At 40.3% G+C, this 22,188-nt stretch overlaps 1 protein-coding gene across 1 annotated transcript in view; it reads right to left on the bottom strand.

Annotated features, from left to right (window-relative positions):
* LOC149155551 (stromal processing peptidase, chloroplastic-like) overlaps window positions 1-22,188 on the bottom strand; it is a 335,427-nt gene that overhangs the window by 81,272 nt on the left and 231,967 nt on the right. Inside the window, exon 18 of the mRNA XM_089445700.1 lies at window positions 14,621-14,750. Coding sequence (XP_089301826.1) covers window positions 14,621-14,750 — 130 coding nt within the window. The remainder of the gene's footprint in view (window positions 1-14,620; window positions 14,751-22,188) is intronic.

Raw genomic sequence — 22,188 nt, 5'->3', positions numbered from 1 at the left:
AGGGAGAGTTTCTCTACCCAAAATACTTTGGACAAATGTCTCCCAATCCTTGGTGACTGTATTTAGGGCAGTCCTAACCATGAACTCAATATCTGGTGTAGACCCCACCAAAGTCAACTGGTTGCAAATCCCTTGCAACCTGAGAAGGAAGGGATCTATCTCCTCTCCTTTCTGCATCTGTTACTATCTCAGTTGATTTTCTAATAGCATCTCCCGCTGCACAGAAGAACCCTAGTACAAGGTGGTCAAGGTCTCCCACATCTCCCTTGTTGTTTCCTTTTCAACAATGTGTGGAACTACATGATCTTTGACCCTGTCTAGGATCATGCACTTTGCCTTCGCTTTGGCCTCCTCATACTTCTTCGCCGCATCAACATCAACCGGAACAGCAACCACTTTCAAGGTATAGCCCTTGATGCGATGTTTATCTAGGATTGCCAGGATCTTGGCCTTCCAGATGACAAAATTGGATGCTCCATCCAATCTCTCCTGATCCCTCAACCCATTCATTGCCATCTCTGCTCAAATAATAGGACCGGTTCTCTTCTCCCTCTCCTGTCATCAATCTAGCAAGACTTGGATCTAGATTCCTTGGGCGTAAGAAACCCTCTAAGGAACAAGCTCTTCTTGACTCCCTCTGAGTTTTGATTTCCCTCATGGAAATCCTCCAACCAACTGTCAAATCGCTCCTCTCCAATCCTCCTTTGTTGCTACAACCCAGATCTAGATTTCTTGGCTAGAAATCTGTCAAGGCAGTGATTCCCTCTACCTTGGTTCTGTCTCCTTAGGCATTGTTATACATCAACAGAAACAGTGCCCACCAGCTCCTCAAATCGAAATCTGCTCTGCTCCCATAGCCCCGGCAACTGAAGAATATGAGCCCTTCTGGCTCTACGCAATCACTGCATTAGCTGGATCAGCTCCTCCTAGCCACTGCATCAATCCTTCCTAGCTCAGAAAGATGATGTGGCATTGTGTGAGCCTGATTTGCCCCCCCCAGCTTCTGCGTTGGCCTGGACAGCTGACGTAGCTACTGCGTGGGCTTCTCCCAGCTACTGTGTCACCCTCACTTGGCTCAGAGTCTTGACACATGCACTACGCGAGCCTCTACATTATCTTTTTTGAACTGCGTTACTACTCCTATGTCTTTGGCTCTAGAACAGTGTTGTCACTCGGGACAGCTGCTTCTTTGCAGCAAATTCTCTGGATTTCTTTGTTGGTGTCTTCAGTCTCCTATGATCTGCAACCCTCTGATACCATGTGAGAATTTCTGAATCTATACATCAGAAACCCCTACTGCAATCACTGGTTTAACATCTCCTACTTGTTCTTTGCATTAACAAGTTATTTAATTACATAAACATCGATGAAAAACACTATTGCAACCTACAAATACATACAGATCATGAACTGAAATAAACTGAGACAATCACACAAGGGACACCATTATTTTTAGACAATCGTCCCCGGAAAAACCCAATGCAAGAAAATCGGTGCAGCATATAGAGGGTTTGTATTATTTAGCAGATTCTTGAATACAACTAGGGTGCCAAATGCAGCTCACCCAACAAAAAATAACCTTGGCAAAAGTACCTCTATCCAGAGACAATTATTTCGGCAGATCCAGCAACTGGATGATCAAACCCCACAGATGACAAATGTTGTCCCCAATGCTGGGCAGTGATGGCTGCTCCAAGCTCTAAACTGGCACTACGTCACCTCCTCTAGGAGTTGCGTCACCCTCTCAGTGAGCCTCCATTTCTTAGAAAGTAGATATGTTGAACTGTTCTCTCTTTGCCCCATAGAGAAACCCCAACGCTGCCTCTAAGGGCCTGCGCCAACCCCTCCAGCTTCTGCATCAGCCTCTCTAGCCTCTGCCTCACCCTCTTTGGAGCTGTGTTGTCGCTCCTGGTGTTGCTCTGCCTCTCTGCTATGTATTCTTCGGCCTTGGAATGAATTCCCTCTTCCGAACTGCACCTCACTGCAACTCAGTTCACTAGCTCGATTTTTTCAACAAACCTCGCCCCAGAAAAATCGAACTCTTTGATCAATTTGGTGTATCTCCAACTGACCCTCAAGCCTCCTCTTATACTTTTCCTGTTGACGAATCAATGGTCGTGATCTAATCTCTAATCAACGGCTAAGATTAAAACAGGATTGATCCTTGTCACTTGGAACCTTCTCACCCATATTTTTATTAATACACATTAATATATTTATTTTCCCAAGTTGAGACTTAGGAACTCATTAAAAATATTAATTATTTTAATAACTCCTCATCCGGGTGGAATTTCTCCAAACGATTTTTGGGTTCTAGAGATCTTGTGTTCTAGCCCCTCCACAAAATTTCGAAGCTAGAGCACATTTGATGCTACCCAAAATCAACATTTACCTCCCCCTTGGACATTCCTCCTTCCACCCCAATTGCTAGCAGGCACCTTCCATTAAAAGAGCTAGGCATCCCGAATGAAGAAGAGGAGGAAGTACTAGATATTACAAGGTTAAATTTTGACCAAATCCAGTGCAAGGTCATGCAGGAAAGGAGAAAATGTTATGCCAAGAACTCGGCTAATCCTATATTGGTAGTTACGGAAAAGGAAATTGTCCTAGATACCACAATGAACCCTGAGATGATTGCTTCAGCCGGGACAACCTCTATGACTGCAACAGAGTTGAATATGAGCAAATTGAATAGACAAGTTTCAGATCTATAGGCCAAGCTCGCTGCTTCTAAACAAAGGGTTGCATAAGTATATGATGATAATCAAGATATGTGCATGACTCCTTCAAGCAGCAAAGAATTGCAAGCAGCCATTCATGAGGAAGTGGCAACTTCAGAAGATGCCAAGGCCATAGTTTATCAAGAGATGATGAAATTGCATCTGGCTACAGCAACCTTTCCAGCCATACAGGCAGAATCAAAAGAAAAGGTAGTTATACTTAAACGGGCCATGACAATTGTTGATAACATACGTGAATGGACCATCCATTATTCGGATGGCCGGAAGCTCTCCTAAGAAAGGACTAGATAATTGCGAAACATGATAAAATTCAAATTTGCATCAAGGCCCATTCCCGTGACAATTTAACAAGAGATATGCATAAAGTGTTAGGTTCATATAAGCATTCGTTGAGCAGGCTAGAATCCGTAATTGAGGTGCACAAAGTTCCTTCTATTAGGTTGGTCGATGAAGCAAGGCCGCAAGAAGTACTACAGTAAATCCAAGCATTCCTCAATGCTTTCAAACAAATTTCTACCATGGAAAACTTACAAGTTTCAAAGGAAATAGTTACCCAATATGTGGTGGAGCCAGTAAGAATATACACCAAGCTTGTGACCCTAAATTACCTGATCAAAGTAAAGAAGGGCACTCTATTGCCAGATGTCCTAGAATGCTTCCACAAACATGGAGATGAGCAGCAGAATAAGGCCATCAGTATTGCAAAGGAATACAAGCTTTGGCACACATATCTTGTATAGAAGTTACATATACACGTCCCAAAGTTGTCTATAAATAGATTAGCAGAATAGGAGCATTTCTTTCATGTAACATGTTCATAGTATAACAGAGACTAGGATAGAGTAGAAAGTCTCATGGGAATGTGAAAGGTCATGATGTAACTCAAGGGTCATAGGGGTAGACAAAAGGTCACCCCTCTTTTTATGAATATGTCCTCATGACACATTGTAAATGACTTTTGGCTTTGGACTCATTTTGTGCATATGGTTTGACAACTAGGAGGTCTTTTGGTGAATGCATGAAGTAATTTCATATTTCCGCTCATGGATTTGATGCACTTCTCATGTGATGGTGCTATGGGATATTCTCGGCTTAATGTTTCAAGTTTTATGAACTTTGGCGTGCAGTTCCTTCCATGTGTCATCAAGCATTGTGGGATTTCCCTTGCAATGAATGGATGGTATATGATGTGTTTACTTTGTGTTTATGTCAATGAATGGTTTTATTGACTTGAGCATTATATCATTGTAGGATTGTGTGCTAACTTATGCTTTCATAGCACTAATGGTCACAAACTTATTCATGATTGATATACTTATCTGTGTAGTGTGTATGGATCTAATTTGAAGCTTTGCTTACACTGCATTTCTTGAGATTCATGCTTTGATATTATGTTGTTGCTATTCATAGTATCTTACATGTTGGATTTCCATAGATCACTTACTTTCATTTGCTAAATCTTTATTTGTTCTATAACAACAACCTCTTGTCTCATCCAAAGTGAATTTCAATCAACGAGATGGCAGTCGGGCCCACATACCGAATGAGACTCCTAAACCAAATGGTGTAGAGTCTAATTGGGATTCTACATTGGAGAGATCCCCTAACTGTTGGCGGTACATTCTAGCCTGTCAACACCAAGCTTGCTTTTAATGATTTCGCATTTATTTAGCCCTTAATGATGAGCCAATTTCTCACTCATTAGTGTTGGAACGTGCAAAGGTTTCTTTATTATGTAATGGAGCATCAAGTGCTCAGGAAGCGAGTAATCGCTAATGAGGGGGGTAGGGCTCATGCTAGGCTTTTTCGCACACACTAATTAATTTCCCAACCATCTTTTCCATTTTAACTTATTCCTTTTCTTTCATTGTGACCATTTTATGCTTTTATTGTTCTTCTAGTTACATCAACCTCGAGGGCAAAGTTTCTGGCCCAAACTCAAGGATGAGAATACGAGGGTGTCAATCCCAATGAACCAATGATGAACAAGCCCAAAGAATGGAGATGTCATCTAGGGAACAATGGAAAGTCGCAAGTATGGAACAATCACGGATATGCTACTTCAATCCAAGTCTCCCAAGTAGTGCCCCTCCTATAACCCTAAGGCCTCAGAGGAGGTCTCACTAGACTAGGGTCAAAAACGAACCTCCCTAGTAAAGTGAGATAACAGGTATATAGTCAGGAGGTCTCACTGGACTAGGGTCAAAAACGAACCTCTCTAGTAAAGTGAGAGAACAGTTTTATAGTCAAGATCGGTTGAAGGTTCTATCATCTTGATCACTCCTTGATCCATCTTAGAATGCCCAAAACATTAAGTAAAAGCACATGATTGCAAAATGGTTAAAGTACCTGCCAAATGGTGATCCACCTTCCTTTAAGAGGAATGTCGGACAGTGAGAGGTGTTATTAGCAAAGGACTATAGCATATCATTGTGTACTGAGAAATATAGGTCAGTTGGCTAGTTCACTTTTCAAAGAAGGAGAAAAATTTTCTCCTATGGGGTAACCCCCTTTTTGGTGGGTAACAAGGGGCACCCATTGCATGCCTCTATTTTGATTGGGTTACCATTACTAATTACAGTGATATGCGATTTAATGGTAAGTTTCGGTGGTGAAACCTGTTAGCGCTTGAAATTTCACCTCAGGCTGAGAAAGGTAAACCTCAAGGCTACATCAAACCATTTAGCCTCGTAGCTAGCCCTACGGGGCAGGAGAAGGCTCTCTCCGGTCAATCTCGGTGAATCTTCAATGGGATGAGATGACCAACAAGGTAACACTGATATTAGGCTAGTAAACTGATTAAAAAGGTTGATTCGGGGTTTTTAGGGTTTTTGGTGGCACATTGAGGGGATGGCAATTTTGGGTGCGTGGATTTGACACAGTTTCTGCAGGGGGTTCCTTGGGGCGAGGTAGGAAACAGTATTGATGCCTTAACTTGAGATGGATGATCAGGAATGAAAGATGAGGAGGTAAAGAGAGCAAACAATGACTTTGAATTTCCCTTTAGACAGTAGAAAACATTGAAATTAAACAAATTTAAAAGCAGAGCATGGCTAGCATGAATTCATACTTTAACACTTCATTTGTTTAATGTGCAGCAGTAAAGGAAAGGAAATGATTCACATAAACACACTTACAATAACATTGAGAAACACACCATCAACACATGAGTCCACAAGAATCCCAAAGGTGACTGCAAAACCCTGGTCTTCCTTAGCCAAAAATTGCAGAGATACAGTGAAATAATACAATGATAGCTTCTCTCTCAAGAGTCCAACCATGAAAATGAGCAAGAAAGTACATAATATAGATGATCTAACCTCTTTCCCTGCCTCCATGGGTCGAGCTCACTATCCTAGGAGCTTTTTGAACCACTTCTAAACTAAGCACTACAAAATAGGCAGTCAAAACAACTTGCCTCTATAAACTTGGAAATCAGTTCATACATTCAATTTTTACCCTTTACATGAATGAATCTTCTAGAAGAGTTAAACAAGAGTAAAAGTATCCAAAAAGTGTCACAATTACATCCAAGAGGACCACCATCAACCTCAAAAAGTCAAACTAGAGCCAAACTGCGTTTTCTGGGCTGAACTGGTCAAATCTGGCAAAATTTCCTCAACGGGTCGCGCACATTGGGAGCTCTGTTTGAGGCACTTGCATGTGTCAGAATTGGGTGCAGGATAGCTCGTTGGAAAGGTCTGCGAGTCTACTTTCCAACCCAACTGGAATTTTTGAATTTGGAGGTCATTTGCCCAGTCAAAACTCAATTCTCCCAAGACTGCTTTCTGCAACTCAAAAAAGGGGCAGAAAGTCAAATTTTGCATGTATTTTGACCTTCTGGAGGCCCAAAACCCCATAAAAACTCAAGTCCATCCATAGGCATATGTAATTTTGCATGACAAATCTAGAAATGCTGAGTTTTTGCAAAAAGGAGCTGCCATGACAAAGGGTCTCACCGGGGGTGAGACCCATTGAGGAGCCAAAACCTGTAAATTTCCAAAAAATGTCAAAATTACCCAAAATTCTCAAAAATTTTTGGGATTTGTGCTGTGGCTAGGCTATTGAGTGCCTTGATCCTTCAGTGAGGCCTCAGCCAAGATATGGAGGGGATCGGGCCTCTTTCTCCTTTTTTGTGCCTTGGCCAACCGCCTTGGATCCGGCGATTGTAATTTTGACATTTCTCTAAAACCATGACACCTGTGCAAAAAGTGAAGGAGTTTTTCTTCTTTGGCATGTTGTGGACAAAAACCTCTCTCAGTTTTGCAAAATTCATCTTTTATTGCTCTGGAACATCATTTGAGTGCGACTTGTCCCGATGTGTGAAACAAGGAATTTTGTCGAAATGGAGCGAAATGAAGAGGATAGGGGGCTTCTAAATTCTTGGGGAAATTTTTGGGAGTAGGGAGGGATGTTAGGAAGCAGGGGAAAGTGTAATCTCAGAGATTGAGTGAGGGGAAGGGGTCCAAAAGGGCAAAACACAGGCCCAACCTAGAAAATTGCCAGGTTGTAGCTAGAAACTAGGGTTTGTGCAAAAATGAGGATTTTGGGGGATCTGAGTGTTGGGAAGTGTTTGAAAAGGTACTTTAAGGATAGGGGAAGGTGTATGAACATCAGGATATGAGTTTTGCCGATGATTTGGCCGCCCAAGAGAAATTGCCTTCAAAACCCTAGGAGAGGGAAATGACCTTGCCAAGGCACAATTGAAGCATGAACAAGATGTAAAATGACTCATTAGACACTGAAATGATAATGACAACCCTCTGGATGATGATAGGCTCAGCTGAATGATGACATGGACTGACATTTGGGCAAACCCTAGATCTAATGCCTAGTGACCAAATTTTGCTTGAAGACTCACTGAAATGACAAAATTTGACCTTGACACTCTGAGACCACTTTGTAAGAGCGTATTTGATCACTGTAGGAAGGCTGGAAAGACTGACACTAACATTGGCTCCAATGGGGATGGTAGCTCCTTGGAGGTGCCAAGAACCGTAGACCTCTGGGAGAGCAGACCAGTGTTTTCAACCATTGGGCAATGGAGTCAAAAACTCAAGCTGAAATGCATGACTGAAAACTAATGACTTGACAACACAAATTGACTCTCACTCAACTAAAAACTGACTCAATACTTAAACACAACCGACAAACTGAAAATGATGCTCAAAGTGGAGCTTATTCATCACAACCTACTCTAACAGTTTCATTCATCACCTGGTCAAGTCAAATGAAACAACCAATGCAACCAAGTAAGTATACCGTCTTCTGTTTGAATTCTCCGCAAGTGCTTGCTTATGAACAACAAGAGAGAACTACTGATAGGCAACTCCCATGACAACTTAGAAACAGATCCATTGAATGATATGGCTTCTCTATCCACCTCCAAAAACACTGCATAAGGATCTTGAAATTCAAGCACACTGGAACTTAGCTCATCGAATGGATTACTTCTCTTTTCCTCATACCATGAATGCAAACTTTGATCTAAGCCTTGTGATGAGACCTCTGCTGAAAATGACAAAGAAACCGGCTGCCGGATCAAATTCATATCAGCACATGTTTCAAGCTCACATATGGTCAATGGAAATAGACTTTGACTGCAAACCTCATCCAAAACATCAGCTATTGGATCATGAAAAACTTGAAAAGACTGCTGCAATCCCATTTCTATTGGTTCCATTGTGATTACATGATTGCCTACATGCTGCTCATTCTTCACTGAAGATGGACTATGCAAATTTCCCTTCAAATACTGAAATGATTCAAAACAAAATGGTAGGGAACCTTCTTGTTTCATTTGATCAAATATGTCAACGTCCATGTCTTCATCTGCAACTTGACAACCAATGGCATTTGGGGGCTGCAAATCTGAATATGTAAAGTCTTGAACAAAATTTTTATTGCTCTCAAGATGATTCAAATCAAGACTTGTTGACAGCTGATTTCTAATTTCATGGAAGTTGTCTCTAATGAACTGACATGAATCAAAACAAAAAGGCAAAGATCCTTCACTTACTTCAAAATTTGTTGCACTTTCCTCATCACTGTCATAGCTAATATGTGATGGTTGAACATTGTATTCGAGCTGCTGAAAATGAACTTCTTCCTCCCACAAACTAGCTGCTGATTTGTCTGTAAGAGTAGCTTTTGTTTGGAGAACATAATCATCATCATACTGAGGCAAATCATCATCAAACATACACATCATATCAACAGATCTCTCTTCTTCACAATGATCTATAAAACAATCACTATGACAACTGGGATCAGAAACAAAATATTTTGAATCAGCAACTTGTTCTTCTTCAATCAGCGAGCCATGAGCTTGAACATCATAAGCATTTCTCACGTTGATCTTGTCAATCATCTTTTCCACTGCACTTACCAAAATGTCAAGCTTTACCTCTAGAGATGTCGATTCGGCCGGATCTATGTTTTTCATCTCTTCTTCTTTCAACCTTGCCCTTCGGATCAGCAGATGCGCCTCTACATTTACTGCACTGTTTTGCATCTCGTGAAGTGTTGCAATATCCCTTTCTCTCAGCTGAAACTCCATCTCTGGATCAAAGGCACCCGGATAGTGCAAGAGAGCAGATCTAGGAGTAGGCCTTATATCAACTGGCATCGAATAATAAACTTGGTTAAATCTGGCTGAAAACTGTTGTACTGTCTCCCCTGGCAATCTTTTCAGCTGGTTATACTCTTCTACAATCAAGAAAAGGTTCTGCCCGATCATCCACCTGTCGAGAAAAACTTTGACAAACTGCTGGAAATCTGAAATGCTTGCATCAGGCAGGGTTTTGAACCAACTCTTCACTTTGGCTTGCAAAGAAAGAGCAAAAAGCCTAATACTGACATCTTCTTCATCAACTTCAAAAAGATCTAGAAAATTCTCAAAATTCTGGACATGTTGCTCAGCGTTGACATTCTTACTTTCACCATCAAACATCGGCAAGTATAGATCATAGTTTTTGGGGAAAGGATGCAGAAAAGAAGGTAAAACAAGAGGTTTATACCGATCTGGAATTTTACAAGGTGTAGGGGTATGTACAGAAGGTATAGGATCAGTCTTGGTCTCTTGAGGCTCATCAATTTGAAGATGGTCATCACAAAATTCGGAAAAAGGATCTTGATCAAGCTCAAAGGCATGCAAATCTTTGGTATTCACAATCTTCAAAGGGAAAGAATCAACTGCAGGCCGAGGATCTCTTCTCAAATACAATATACTTTGCAAAGCCTTCTTAACATTCTTGGGAAAAGAGAAGAAATAATTTATGACAAAGAACAAAATGTCTTGGATGAAATTCCAACTTGAATACCTGATCTGTCCATGTTGTCCTTTCATGTTTTTGCTGGTCGGGATCATCCTCCAGTGGAGTCTTTAGATCTGATCTCAAAACTGATTTAGAGTCGCCAAGTGAATGATTTCAGCCTTTCAAGTGTCTGATCGTTGTCCACCATCAACAATCAGATCTGAACTCGATACATGTACTGAGGTAAAATGCAAATGAAGTGCTGTATTCACAAGCTCACGGAGATTGACTGAAGCAGCGTTTATCTACTAACGCTGATGTAAAACAAGAGCGTTTTCGAAGGCTACCTGGCGTAACTTCAGGCTCCGTCTAAGACTTATGAAATAACACATCAATGAGCAAACGATTAATTTGTTCTCCCCAGTATGGTCGCCAGTATGTTAGCGCTTGAAATTTCACCTCAGGCTGAGAAAGGTAAACCTCAAGGCTACATCAAACCATTTAGCCTCGTAGCTAGCCCTACGGGGCAGGAGAAGGCTCTCTCCGGTCAATCTCGGTGAATCTTCAATGGGATGAGATGACCAACAAGGTAACACTGATATTAGGCTAGTAAACTGATTAAAAAGGTTGATTCGGGGTTTTTAGGGTTTTTGGTGGCACATTGAGGGGATGGCAATTTTGGGTGCGTGGATTTGACACAGTTTCTGCAGGGGGTTCCTTGGGGCGAGGTAGGAAACAGTATTGATGCCTTAACTTGAGATGGATGATCAGGAATGAAAGATGAGGAGGTAAAGAGAGCAAACAATGACTTTGAATTTCCCTTTAGACAGTAGAAAACATTGAAATTAAACAAATTTAAAAGCAGAGCATGGCTAGCATGAATTCATACTTTAACACTTCATTTGTTTAATGTGCAGCAGTAAAGGAAAGGAAATGATTCACATAAACACACTTACAATAACATTGAGAAACACACCATCAACACATGAGTCCACAAGAATCCCAAAGGTGACTGCAAAACCCTGGTCTTCCTTAGCCAAAAATTGCAGAGATACAGTGAAATAATACAATGATAGCTTCTCCCTCAAGAGTCCAACCATGAAAATGAGCAAGAAAGTACATAATATAGATGATCTAACCTCTTTCCCTGCCTCCATGGGTCGAGCTCACTATCCTAGGAGCTTTTTGAACCACTTCTAAACTAAGCACTACAAAATAGGCAGTCAAAACAACTTGCCTCTATAAACTTGGAAATCAGTTCATACATTCAATTTTTACCCTTTACATGAATGAATCTTCTAGAAGAGTTAAACAAGAGTAAAAGTATCCAAAAAGTGTCACAATTGCATCCAAGAGGACCACCATCAACCTCAAAAAGTCAAACTGGAGCCAAACTACGTTTTCTGGGCTGAACTGGTCAAATCTGGCAAAATTTCCTCAACGGGTCGCGCACATCTTCTCAACGGGTCGCGCACATTGGGAGCTCTGTTTGAGGCACTTGCAAGTGTCAGAATTGGGTGCAGGATAGCTCGTTGGAAAGGTCTGCGAGTTTACTTTCCAACCCAACTGGAATTTTTGAATTTGGAGGTCATTTGCCCAGTCAAAACTCAATTCTCCCAAGACTGCTTTCTGCAACTCAAAAAAGGGGCAGAAAGTCAAATTTTGCATGTATTTTGACCTTCTGGAGGCCCAAAACCCCATAAAAACTCAAGTCCATCCATAGGCATATGTAATTTTGCATGACAAATCTAGAAATGCTGAGTTTTTGCAAAAAGGAGCTGCCATGACAAAGGGTCTCACCAGGGGTGAGACCCGTTGAGGAGCCAAAACCTGTAAATTTCCAAAAAATGTCAAAATTACCCAAAATTCTCAAAAAATTTTGGGATTTGTACTGTGGCTAGGCTATTGAGTGCCTTGATCCTTCAGTGAGGCCTCAGCCAAGATATGGAGGGGATCGGGCCTCTTTCTCCTTTTTTGTGCCTTGGCCAACTGCCTTGGATCCGGCGATTGTAATTTTGACATTTTTCTAAAACCATGACACCTGTGCAAAAAGTGAAGGAGGTTTTTCTTTTTTGGCATGTTGTGGACAAAAACCTCTCTCAGTTTTGTAAAATTCATCTTTTATTGCTCTGGAACATCATTTGAGTGCGACTTGTCCCGATGTGTGAAACAAGGAATTTTGTCGAAATGGAGCGAAATGAAGGGGATAGGGGGCTTCTAAATTCTTGGGGAAATTTTTGGGAGTAGGGAGGGATGTTAGGAAGCAAGGGAAAGTGTAATCTCAGAGATTGAGTGAGGGGAAGGGGTCCAAAAGGGCAAAACACAGGCCCAACCTAGAAAATTGCCAGGTTGTAGCTAGAAACTAGGGTTTGTGCAAAAATGAGGATTTTGGGGGATCTGAGTGTTGGGAAGTGTTTGATAAGGTACTTTAAGGATAGGGGAAGGTGTATGAACATCAGGATATGAGTTTTGCCGATGATTTGGCCGCCCAAGAGAAATTGCCTTCAAAACCCTAGGAGAGGGAAATGACCTTGCCAAGGCACAACTGAAGCATGAACAAGATGTAAAATGACTCATTAGACACTGAAATGATAATGACAACCCTCTGGATGATGATAGGCTCAGCTGAATGATGACATGGACTGACATTTGGGCAAACCCTAGATCTAATGCCTAGTGACCAAATTTTGCTTGAAGACTCACTGAAATGACAAAATTTGACCTTGACACTCTGAGACCACTTTGTAAGAGCGTATTTGATCACTGTAGGAAGGCTGGAAAGACTGACACTAACAAAACCAATGAGACCGCGGTTCAAATCCCATTGAGTATATGGCCTGCTATGATCTCGGCCCAAGGAGTAGACTCCCCACTTTCCGAGAGTCTCAGCTCTTGATAAATCATAAGATATGGTATATCTGGCTTGCAGGTTGCTGGATATACTCTTTCTGTTATAGGGCAACCACGAGGTTTGATCTTGGGCCTCGCCCAGATTAGTCCGAGTTACCAATTCACCATGGTTAAAAGAAAAAATTGTAATCACTTGTCCTTGTCACCTATTTTGATCTCAAGTTCTCACTAAAATTTTGTTCTGAAAATCACAAGTCTCTCAGTATTCCATCTACAATCTTTTGTCTTCCTTCTCTATCTCATTTTTCTCCTGCAAGCTAGAAATTTATTTCTGTTGTTGTAAGCCTTTGCTCTCCCTGTCATCAGCATCTACTATCTTTGTGTTAACCCTTCACATCATCACCTAGGTAATTCATGTCGACAAGTGGCATTCCTTTGTCTTCATGTCTCACACAGATTTCCGTTTTTATTTGATATGATTTTCTTTTGCCATTCCCAAGTTCCATTTTAGAAATTTTAAATTATTTAAAAATAGAAATCAGTCTTTTTTAATTTGAAAAAGAATAAAAAAAAATCAGCTCACCTTTCAAGTACACCTATGTCATCTCCTCACTTTATCATTCAAGGTGATTTGTCACCTAACTCTACACAGTTTCATCCTTGGCAAGGGTCCTAAATCTCCAACTCAGATCTCAGTCACGTTCCTGATCTTTGACTTTGACCAATATAGCCTCCCATTCAAAGGCTTTATATGTGAATTGCTTTGCTACCAGGTTGAGCAAATTCAGCATGATGCAAGATCATTATTTCACTTAAACTACAGAAAAACAGAACAACAACAACAACAAAAAGAAAAAAAAAACTTTATGTATATGGAATTCAACATAACAACGTAACTACCAAAAGTACGAGAGCAGATTGTAATCCCTATTTAATCCAGTTAACCCACGTGCTAATTGTACTAGTATAAACTCACACAAACTTTAAAACTAGTCTAACACTAACATTATTTACAAACTTAAATTAGCAATGATCATTATTACATCATAAAATTTTCGAATTAGGATATAGAATGATAATGAAAAAGTAAGTCACCTCTCCACAGGGAAGCATTCATCAAGAGATGGTTAAAAAATGATAGGTAATTGAAGAATATACTTGGAACCAGTGTTTAGTAAAGACCAAATGTTAAATGGCTGAAAGCACTATCAATCTCTCAACACATTAATATTTAGATTCCTTCTAAGACTGTTTTTGAATTTGGCATTCAGCAGATTAAAGTTCAGACCACTTGGATAATATTTGAGATTACCAGGCATTACTGTTTTTGAATTTGGCATTCAGCAGATTAGAGTTGAGACCACTCGGATAATATTTGAGATTACCAGGCATTTTAACGGCATGAAGCATTCTAATCATATTAAATATTTAAATATCTAAAGAATTTTACACTTTGTAACCACCATAGCTATATCAAATCGAAAAGGCTTGCCAATTTCTGAGACAGTTAAAAGATTTGATTTTTCACAGTTTCTTGCACCATGCTCCATTGATTAATCGTTGTGTGCATATGGTTATCTCTAACTTTTTACAACAGGCACTCAAAATGAAGGTCACTCATTTTATGGTTTACTATACTGAATCATAAGAATCTGCAAAATAATATTTCCAGTTGAAGCTTGGGTTGTGGAGAAAATCTTATAGGTGATTATTGCAACAACCTTCACCATTTAATATTTTAGAAAATGAAAAACCAAAGAGAACAACAATTACCTGGCAGGGAATCAGAAAATGTTTCAAGAAAATTATTCACACTCTCCCCATCAATAGTAAACCCCCAACGATTTGGGGTTCGACCAGCAATATATGCACATGCTCTTTCATCAGTGTCCTTCAAGAAAACCTGACCACAAAAACATGAGTGCGTATGTGAATCCTCATGAAACATTCAACTTTATCCAAATCTAAGAATTGTTACCATGTTATCTTCAACAATCAAAATTTTGGAATCTCTAAAACATGTGAATTCATAACAGAGGTAATTGCAACATCAATTCAGATAAAATACTCTTAGAATACTATTACAGCCTTGATAGGGAAAAGGATTTTCAAATTATGAAACATTATTATTTTCTAAGTGATACAAAAAACAACTGGCAAAACCAATACGAAAGTAAAAGTACATTCAAATACAAAAGTCAAGAAAAAGTAGTTATGTCAGCTTCCTGCATTCTTTTCAGTGTAATGACTCGACAAAAAGTCCAAGAAGAAATTACTACTCATCAAAATCAGTGGCCAAACACTTGGACACTCATATTTCTTTCAAGCGGCTTTTCAGTAGTTCAATTTGTGTGACTACGGTTGAGAGTTCATCGCAATACTTTATATAGAAAACTGATCAGCGTTACCATACTTCTCCACGTCCAAGTTAATTCCCAACACTGACTCTGCTCTGTGAAGAAACTAAGACAATGAAGCTTGATTTCAAGTTTGACAAAGTCCCAAATCATACTTTCAAGCATGACTGACTAAACGCAAACAGTGTGTGTCTAAAACACACAGAACAAAGAAAAAAAACTTGTTTTACCTGGTTTTCTAACCTGACATCACAGAAAAGTGGTCAGCTGTCCAGAATATTGTGCTTTGTAAAATTATTATCATATATGTACCTTGAAAAGATAAATTATTAAAAAGTTCCTGATTTTCTAACCTGACATCACAGCAAAGTGGTCAGCTGTCCAGAATTTATTGTGCTTTGTAAAATTATTATCATATATGTAGTTTGAAAAGATAAATTATTAAAAAGTTTGATTATATGTATAATGTAAACTTCAATATCAATGAAATCATTTGTTTGGAAATTCAGTGTGTTTCTTATTTGCAATATTTTCCTTTATTTTCCCACAGTTCGTTCCAGCCACTTGTGTAGCCAGCTCATTATTTACGAAAACTAGTTCAGAAGGGTTTTCTATCATATATTTTGTACGTTAAATTTGGTGTGGAGATGCAAACATCTTCACACAAAACATCTTACAATAACCATGCTCTGAAGAGTCAACTAAATCAATTTCATTCATTGTGGGATTGACCTTTTCTAGCTCGAGGCACTGCAAAGATTGCAAACACAAACTTTCAGTAGTGGACAGAAAAGCAAACCAATGGTGATGGCAAGAAAGTTCACATCAATTAGAGAGCTTCACAAGCTCGATCAGCAGCTGCATTTGTTTATACATGGTTGTCACAATTCCTTCAAATGTAAACATAGATACTAAAGAATACATTTGTACATTTGACATTGCTTTTGAAGGAAAGAATGGCCACTTCATTTAGAACTCAAATTCATGAGAGGAACTGGTTATTTTAATAGTGAAGAAAACAACATCTGCATTAACATCAAATTCTGTGCATTGCTTCCAGTTGCTCTAACCAACATCAATTGTAGAATTCGAGGACAGACAACTAAGAGCACTGACTTAATTACTGTTGCTTTCTTTATGATATGTAAACATTTTGATTCTCTTAGTGTACCCATAAATAATGCATGTTAAATGGTTAGGACGATTATTCTTATATCTAAAATCTTATTCCAAAAGTACCGAGCACTAATTCCATCATTGCAATCTTAAATTTCATTTATATGACAGGAGCTGTGCATACATTTGTCAAAATATATCACACAGAAACATTAATACAACAAAGCAAGGATACCAAAGGAGAAACATGTATATCAATACACCCACAACCACATATGCCATGTATTTATGTAAACAACTGTGTAACAATGGATTTCGACACTTATGGATCAGGACAACATCAGCCATCGGGAACAGGTTTAATCACCAACGATGTATTCTACTATCTAGAATGTATGTATAGCTTCAAGCATGGAGATAATGAATCAAGTCTTAAAGTGGAATATCCCTAATACCAACAACATGGATGCTAGTTACCCATACCCAACCAATTTCATATCCTCGCCCATGCGCTAGCTATCTCTAGATTCAGATCCATAAGAGCTTTGCATAGCATCTGATGCCATCATACAAACTCTTTTGAAGATAAGATAAGACAAAGATAAGATAATTTATTAATGTGCAACGAATGGCCAAAAATAGATCAATGGGATTGCTAAGTACAACAATGTTGAACACAAAGTGGAAGAACAAAGGTTGGCCCTAGAAAACCATGATAAAATATGATCTAATCTGTGCTAAATTAGATCAAAAGTCTAAGATCATGGAGAAAGAATACAAAGCTGTAAGGTAATTACATGCAAGCATTGTTGTTAAAATTGGCAACTAGGGCCAAACTCCATGTGGGTCAGCTTATTTATGGCACCTGATATTTTTATTGGATCCCTCTCATCGAGAGGTGTAGGATTGATCTAAAGATCATCCGACTCTTATAAGTATTTATGGAGATATGAATTTATTTTGATTATGGAATTATCACCAAGCCGACCAGCAACTTGAGTAGGCTCAAAAGCCCAATAGTTGTGTCTATTCATCATCTATGTTTTTAGTATAAATATAGAGGACTTGAAATCATTTGGAAGACACACCTCTTCATGTGTAGTCTCCTCTCCACGTCTAGGTTTTTGGTGAAGGAGAGAGACATAGAGTGAGCCGCAGAGATCTGGCCGCAGTAAAGGAGGCCTCATACGCAGCCAAAGGAAAGGCCCTATCCGCATTAAGGAGACTCTAATACGCTGTGCAAGAAACCCTTATACGCAGGCCCTAATACGCTGTCCAAAGAAGTTTTATACGCTGGGCATAGAGACTCCTTACACGCTGTTCATGGAGACATTTACACGCAGATCATGGAAATAATTATACGCTGTTCAAATAAGCAGGTCAATCCACAGTAAAAGGAGTCATGTTTACATAGTCAAAGAAGATAAGAAGAACTTCGCATTCCTCTCTGAAATTCCGCATGAATGTTAGGTGCAGGTGTACGCTATACAGGAGGGACAGACCTCACATAAAGGGAGGAACAGATTCCTCTCTGAAATTCCACCCATAAGTGATTTTATTAAAATAATTAATATTTTTAATGGGGTTCCTAAGTTCCTAAGTCTAAACTTAGGAAATTAAAATATTAATCGGTATTAATCTAATTTGGGGTGAAACTTCTAGAAAAATCCACGGATCGAGCCAAAACGATCTGAGCCTTGGATTATGTTTTAATCTAGGTCGTTGGTTGTCCAACAGGAAGATATAAGAAGGGGTTTGAAGGTCATTTGGAAAACACAGAGAGATTGAAGAAATCGATTTTCTGAAGTGAGAAGTTCTTAGGAGGAAAAATTGATTGAAGAAATCTCTTGCAGTTGAGGGGTAGGGATAGCCAATGTTTTAAAACTCCGACTCGGACTTCGACTCAGCCAACGGTCGACTCCGACTCCAACTCCGACTCGGTATCGACTCAGCCGACTCGATTTCAGTGACTCGGTCGTTGTAAAAAATACATTAAATATTTATTTTTTATAATAACACATAATTTTAAAGATTTTCATTCATGTTTCCAAACACACAGCATTAGAAAATAGATAGAAGACAACATATGATCAAAGTAGGCTCATGAATATATCCATTATATTAAAATGGCACCCAGTGCACTGTTCAATACATACACGATGATGATATAGAGATCAAAACAAAAACACATAACCAAGGAGGCTAGAAATGGCCTCTACAACAAAAGTTTGTGACCAGTACTACTAGCTACTGCTAGAGTTGCCAACATCATCTGGCTCAGTGTTACTTGGGAGCAGGAGCGAAAGCGGGGAGCGGGAGCGAAAACGGGAGCGGGAGCGACATTTTCGGATGCTCCCGGTTTGGGAGCAAATCCCGAAGGAGTTCGACAACCAATGTCACTAACATCAAGGTACATAGAGGGATTGGTGCTCTTGATTAAATACGAGTTCCATACCCTAGCACATGACAAAATTCATTGGAAACATTGCAATCCCCCAATCCTGAAATCTTGAAAAACCGATAAGTCTGCTGGATTTTGAATGAAATCTAAAATTCTACTTTCTCCATATGAAATCCAATGAGGCCAGAACCACTCTCAAACATCCTGAGTCATTTCATGGTAATGTTAAAAATTTAAGTAAAAGGATGAAAATGAAGATTAAGGAGAATGTCACTTTCATTTTCATCCCTTTACTTTAAGAATTTAACATTACCATGAATAGCATAGCCTTAGTAGGGCAATATGATCAAATACTAGGGTTTGGGAGAGGGGAATGGACCCCAAAGACCAGCGAACTAATTCATAAACCCTTTTGGAGTCCCCCACACTTAGAAAAATTTTTAAAAAGGCGTGTTTTTATGGTTCACTGGCCACTGTCAGCTACCCGGCCGAGTAGTTACGGATCGAGTCGGGTCTGCCGAGTTATGATTGACCGAACAGAATTTCCTGCCGGGTTGAAATTTTTTTTTCTAGCTCAGACCAACTCGGCCGAGTCGGTTCCGAGCCAGCCGGATCTTAAAACAATGGGGATAGCAGCTTCCAAAGAGAGATTCTCAGTCGAAGATACAACAGCAGAGAGAGGCAGTGAGTGATCCAGAAGCTTTGACGCAAAGGTTGTTGCAGGGCCAGAAGGGCCACGCAGAATCAGTGCAAAGAGAGAGGTAGGAGTCCGAAATCTGAAGAGGAATTCAATTTTCAGAAGTCGGAAGCTGGGGTGTGATACCAGGAGGCAAAAATCAAATCTCCTAGGCAACAAATAGATTAGCCAAAGAAGTGACACAGCACCCAGAGAGCTCGACGTTGGGCTGAAGCAAACACTACGCAGAGGAAGACAGAACAACAGGGAGGCAGTCAATTTGGGGTTGGATCAACCAGGATTTGTTAGTGATTGTGTGAGGTAACCTCACAAAGCTTCTACCAGTATTTCTCTCTATAACTAAATAGCCCTGTGAGGTATTCAGTGATGTATTCAAAATTTGCTACTAATTAATAATAAAAAACCTCAGAGTTGTTGCACCGATTTTCCTGCATTGGGATTTCCCGGGGAGTATTTGTCCAAAAATAATTGTGTCCTATGTGTTGTATTTTTCTTTCTTGCTTAGTATTTTGTTTCCGCATATATGTTAATTAAGTGAAGGTTGTAGATGTATTTGCTTTGATATTTACCATAGAGCACAATAAATAACTTGCATGAATTAACAAGTAGGAGAAGTAACATCAATTTGTTGCAGTAGGGATTCTTGTTGAGGAATTTTCACATGGTATCAAAGCTAGTGCAGCAGAAACAAGAGGAGCAAAACCAGAAAACCCAGCGCTGGGCAAAAGGGGAAATCAAAATGTTGCAGGAGACAGCAAGTTGAAACCCCAGAGGGTTTGCGCAGTTCTAGCCGGAGGGTCGAAAAATCGAGGTAGTCTCTCTCCGAATGAGTTGACGGAGAGAAAAGGCTTCCAATTCGAATTTTTTCATGGTAGAGGGAGCAGCGCTGAGTCACAGCATAAGGAGCAATTGGTGGGACACAGATTTTTCAGTGGGCAATTTTGTCAGGCTAAAAAGACGTCAAAAGAAAGAAGAAGAGCATAGTGAGGGAAGACTTCTGCAGTGATTTCTTGTAGAGGAACTCAGCATTTCTCATTTGCAGAGTAGCAGAGGAGCAACAACTTACCAACATAATCAGAGAATGCGTAAGTCAGCCTAGGATCTTACGCAATAGGGAGAAAGACGGAGTTGTTCGACAGTTTTCAGAATATACAGCAACCAATTGCTTGATGGATCAGGACAGGTTGGACAGGGCCTCCAACTATGCCATCTGGAAGGCTAGAATGACCTTCCTTCTAGATGATCATGCCATCAACATGTATGTTGATAATGTGGTAGCTGTCCCGACCGGTGCATATCCGTTGAAGAAGTATAGAGTTGAGATGGCTAAGGCAAACAGGATGATCCTGGATGGAGTTAAGGATCACGTGGTGTGCCACGTTGCAAGCAAAGGGACCGCTAAGGAGATGTGGGATGCCTTGGCCACATTGTACCATGGATCTAGGGAGCAGCGGAAGATGTACTTACAGCAGAAGTTGAGATCTGCTCAGATGCAGAAGCGAGAACATGTGGATCTGTACCTCATGAAACTGAAGGAGACCCGTGATGAGTTGTCGGTTGCGGGGCACACACCTCAGGACTCGGAGTTAGTGAGACTAACTCTAAATTATGTCTCGGATGATTGGAAAATCTTTGTCCAAAGTATCTTGGGCAAAGCAACATTGCCATATTAGGACGAGATGTGGGTAGCTGAAACAAGAAGAGTTGAGGAGAGACCCACTCAAGGTAAAACTTGATGGGAGCAACAGCAGTAGTAGCTCGAAGCCAAACGTAGAGGAAGAGGATAACGCAACCCTTGACTCGAAGGGACAGTGGGGGCAACAGAGACGAAAGAAGGATGTCTCCAAGGTGAAGTGCTTAATATGTGGCAAGATAGGCCACTGTGCAATCCCAGTGTCCTTTGAAGAAAAAGGACAAGGATGAAAAGCATGATCCAAAGGTTGCAACCGCAAAGATCAACAAGGAGGAGTTCACCATGATAGTTGACATACCTCCAGGAGGGAGCTGTAGTCAGAAGGACTGCAAATGGGCAGGATCCTTGAGGAGCCCACCTATTGGATTGTCACCTTGCTATGGGAGCCCATGATCAGGAGTAGCGAGATGTTGGAGTTTCAATTGGTGCCATGGAGTGTCAATGCAACAAATGCAGTGGCTAGAAGAGCCAGAGACTGAGCAGCTCAGAGCAAAGAGGCAGCAGTGCAGGGAGGCACATCGCAGATCTTCAGCAGCGCAGTGGCTTCAGAGGTAGCATGGGACTAGCAGCAGTCAGGATTTCAGCACCGAGGTGTATCCACTAGACACCTGTCTAGTTTTGGGTGTTTTCAGTTGCTTCTCTCGGCATTTGAGTTGCAGTACAGATGCAGTGTTAGCAGTGACAGTGTTAGCAGCATAGTCGATGCAGCGCTTGAGAGGGAGCTGCAGTACAGATGTAGCATTAACAGTGGCAGTGTCAAAGGCAGCAGTACAGTAGCAGCAGCGACACAGTGGTTGGTGGACAACAGGTCAGACATTAGCAGCGTAGTGACAATGCTTCAAAGTCAAAGTAGTATGCAAAGAGGCATTGTATTGATAGAGCACATTCCTCGTTAAGAGGGAGTGTTGATTTGGGGTAGCATTGATGTGCTCTAAGCCTCAAATTTTGCAGGGATGCTTGGGCACAGGTATCCCAGAGAACCCAAAATGTGTTTTGGGAAATTCCACCCATAAGTGATTTTATTAAAATTATTAATATTTTTAATGGGATTCCTAAGTCTAAACTTAAGAAATTAAA

This window comes from Pinus tabuliformis, chromosome 9, assembly GCF_031772625.1.
Source record: "Pinus tabuliformis cultivar Carrire ecotype Pingquan chromosome 9, CPIR1, whole genome shotgun sequence".
In the NCBI taxonomy this organism is placed as follows: domain Eukaryota; kingdom Viridiplantae; phylum Streptophyta; class Pinopsida; order Pinales; family Pinaceae; genus Pinus; species Pinus tabuliformis.
This window is presented reverse-complemented; position numbering and strand designations above follow the sequence as displayed.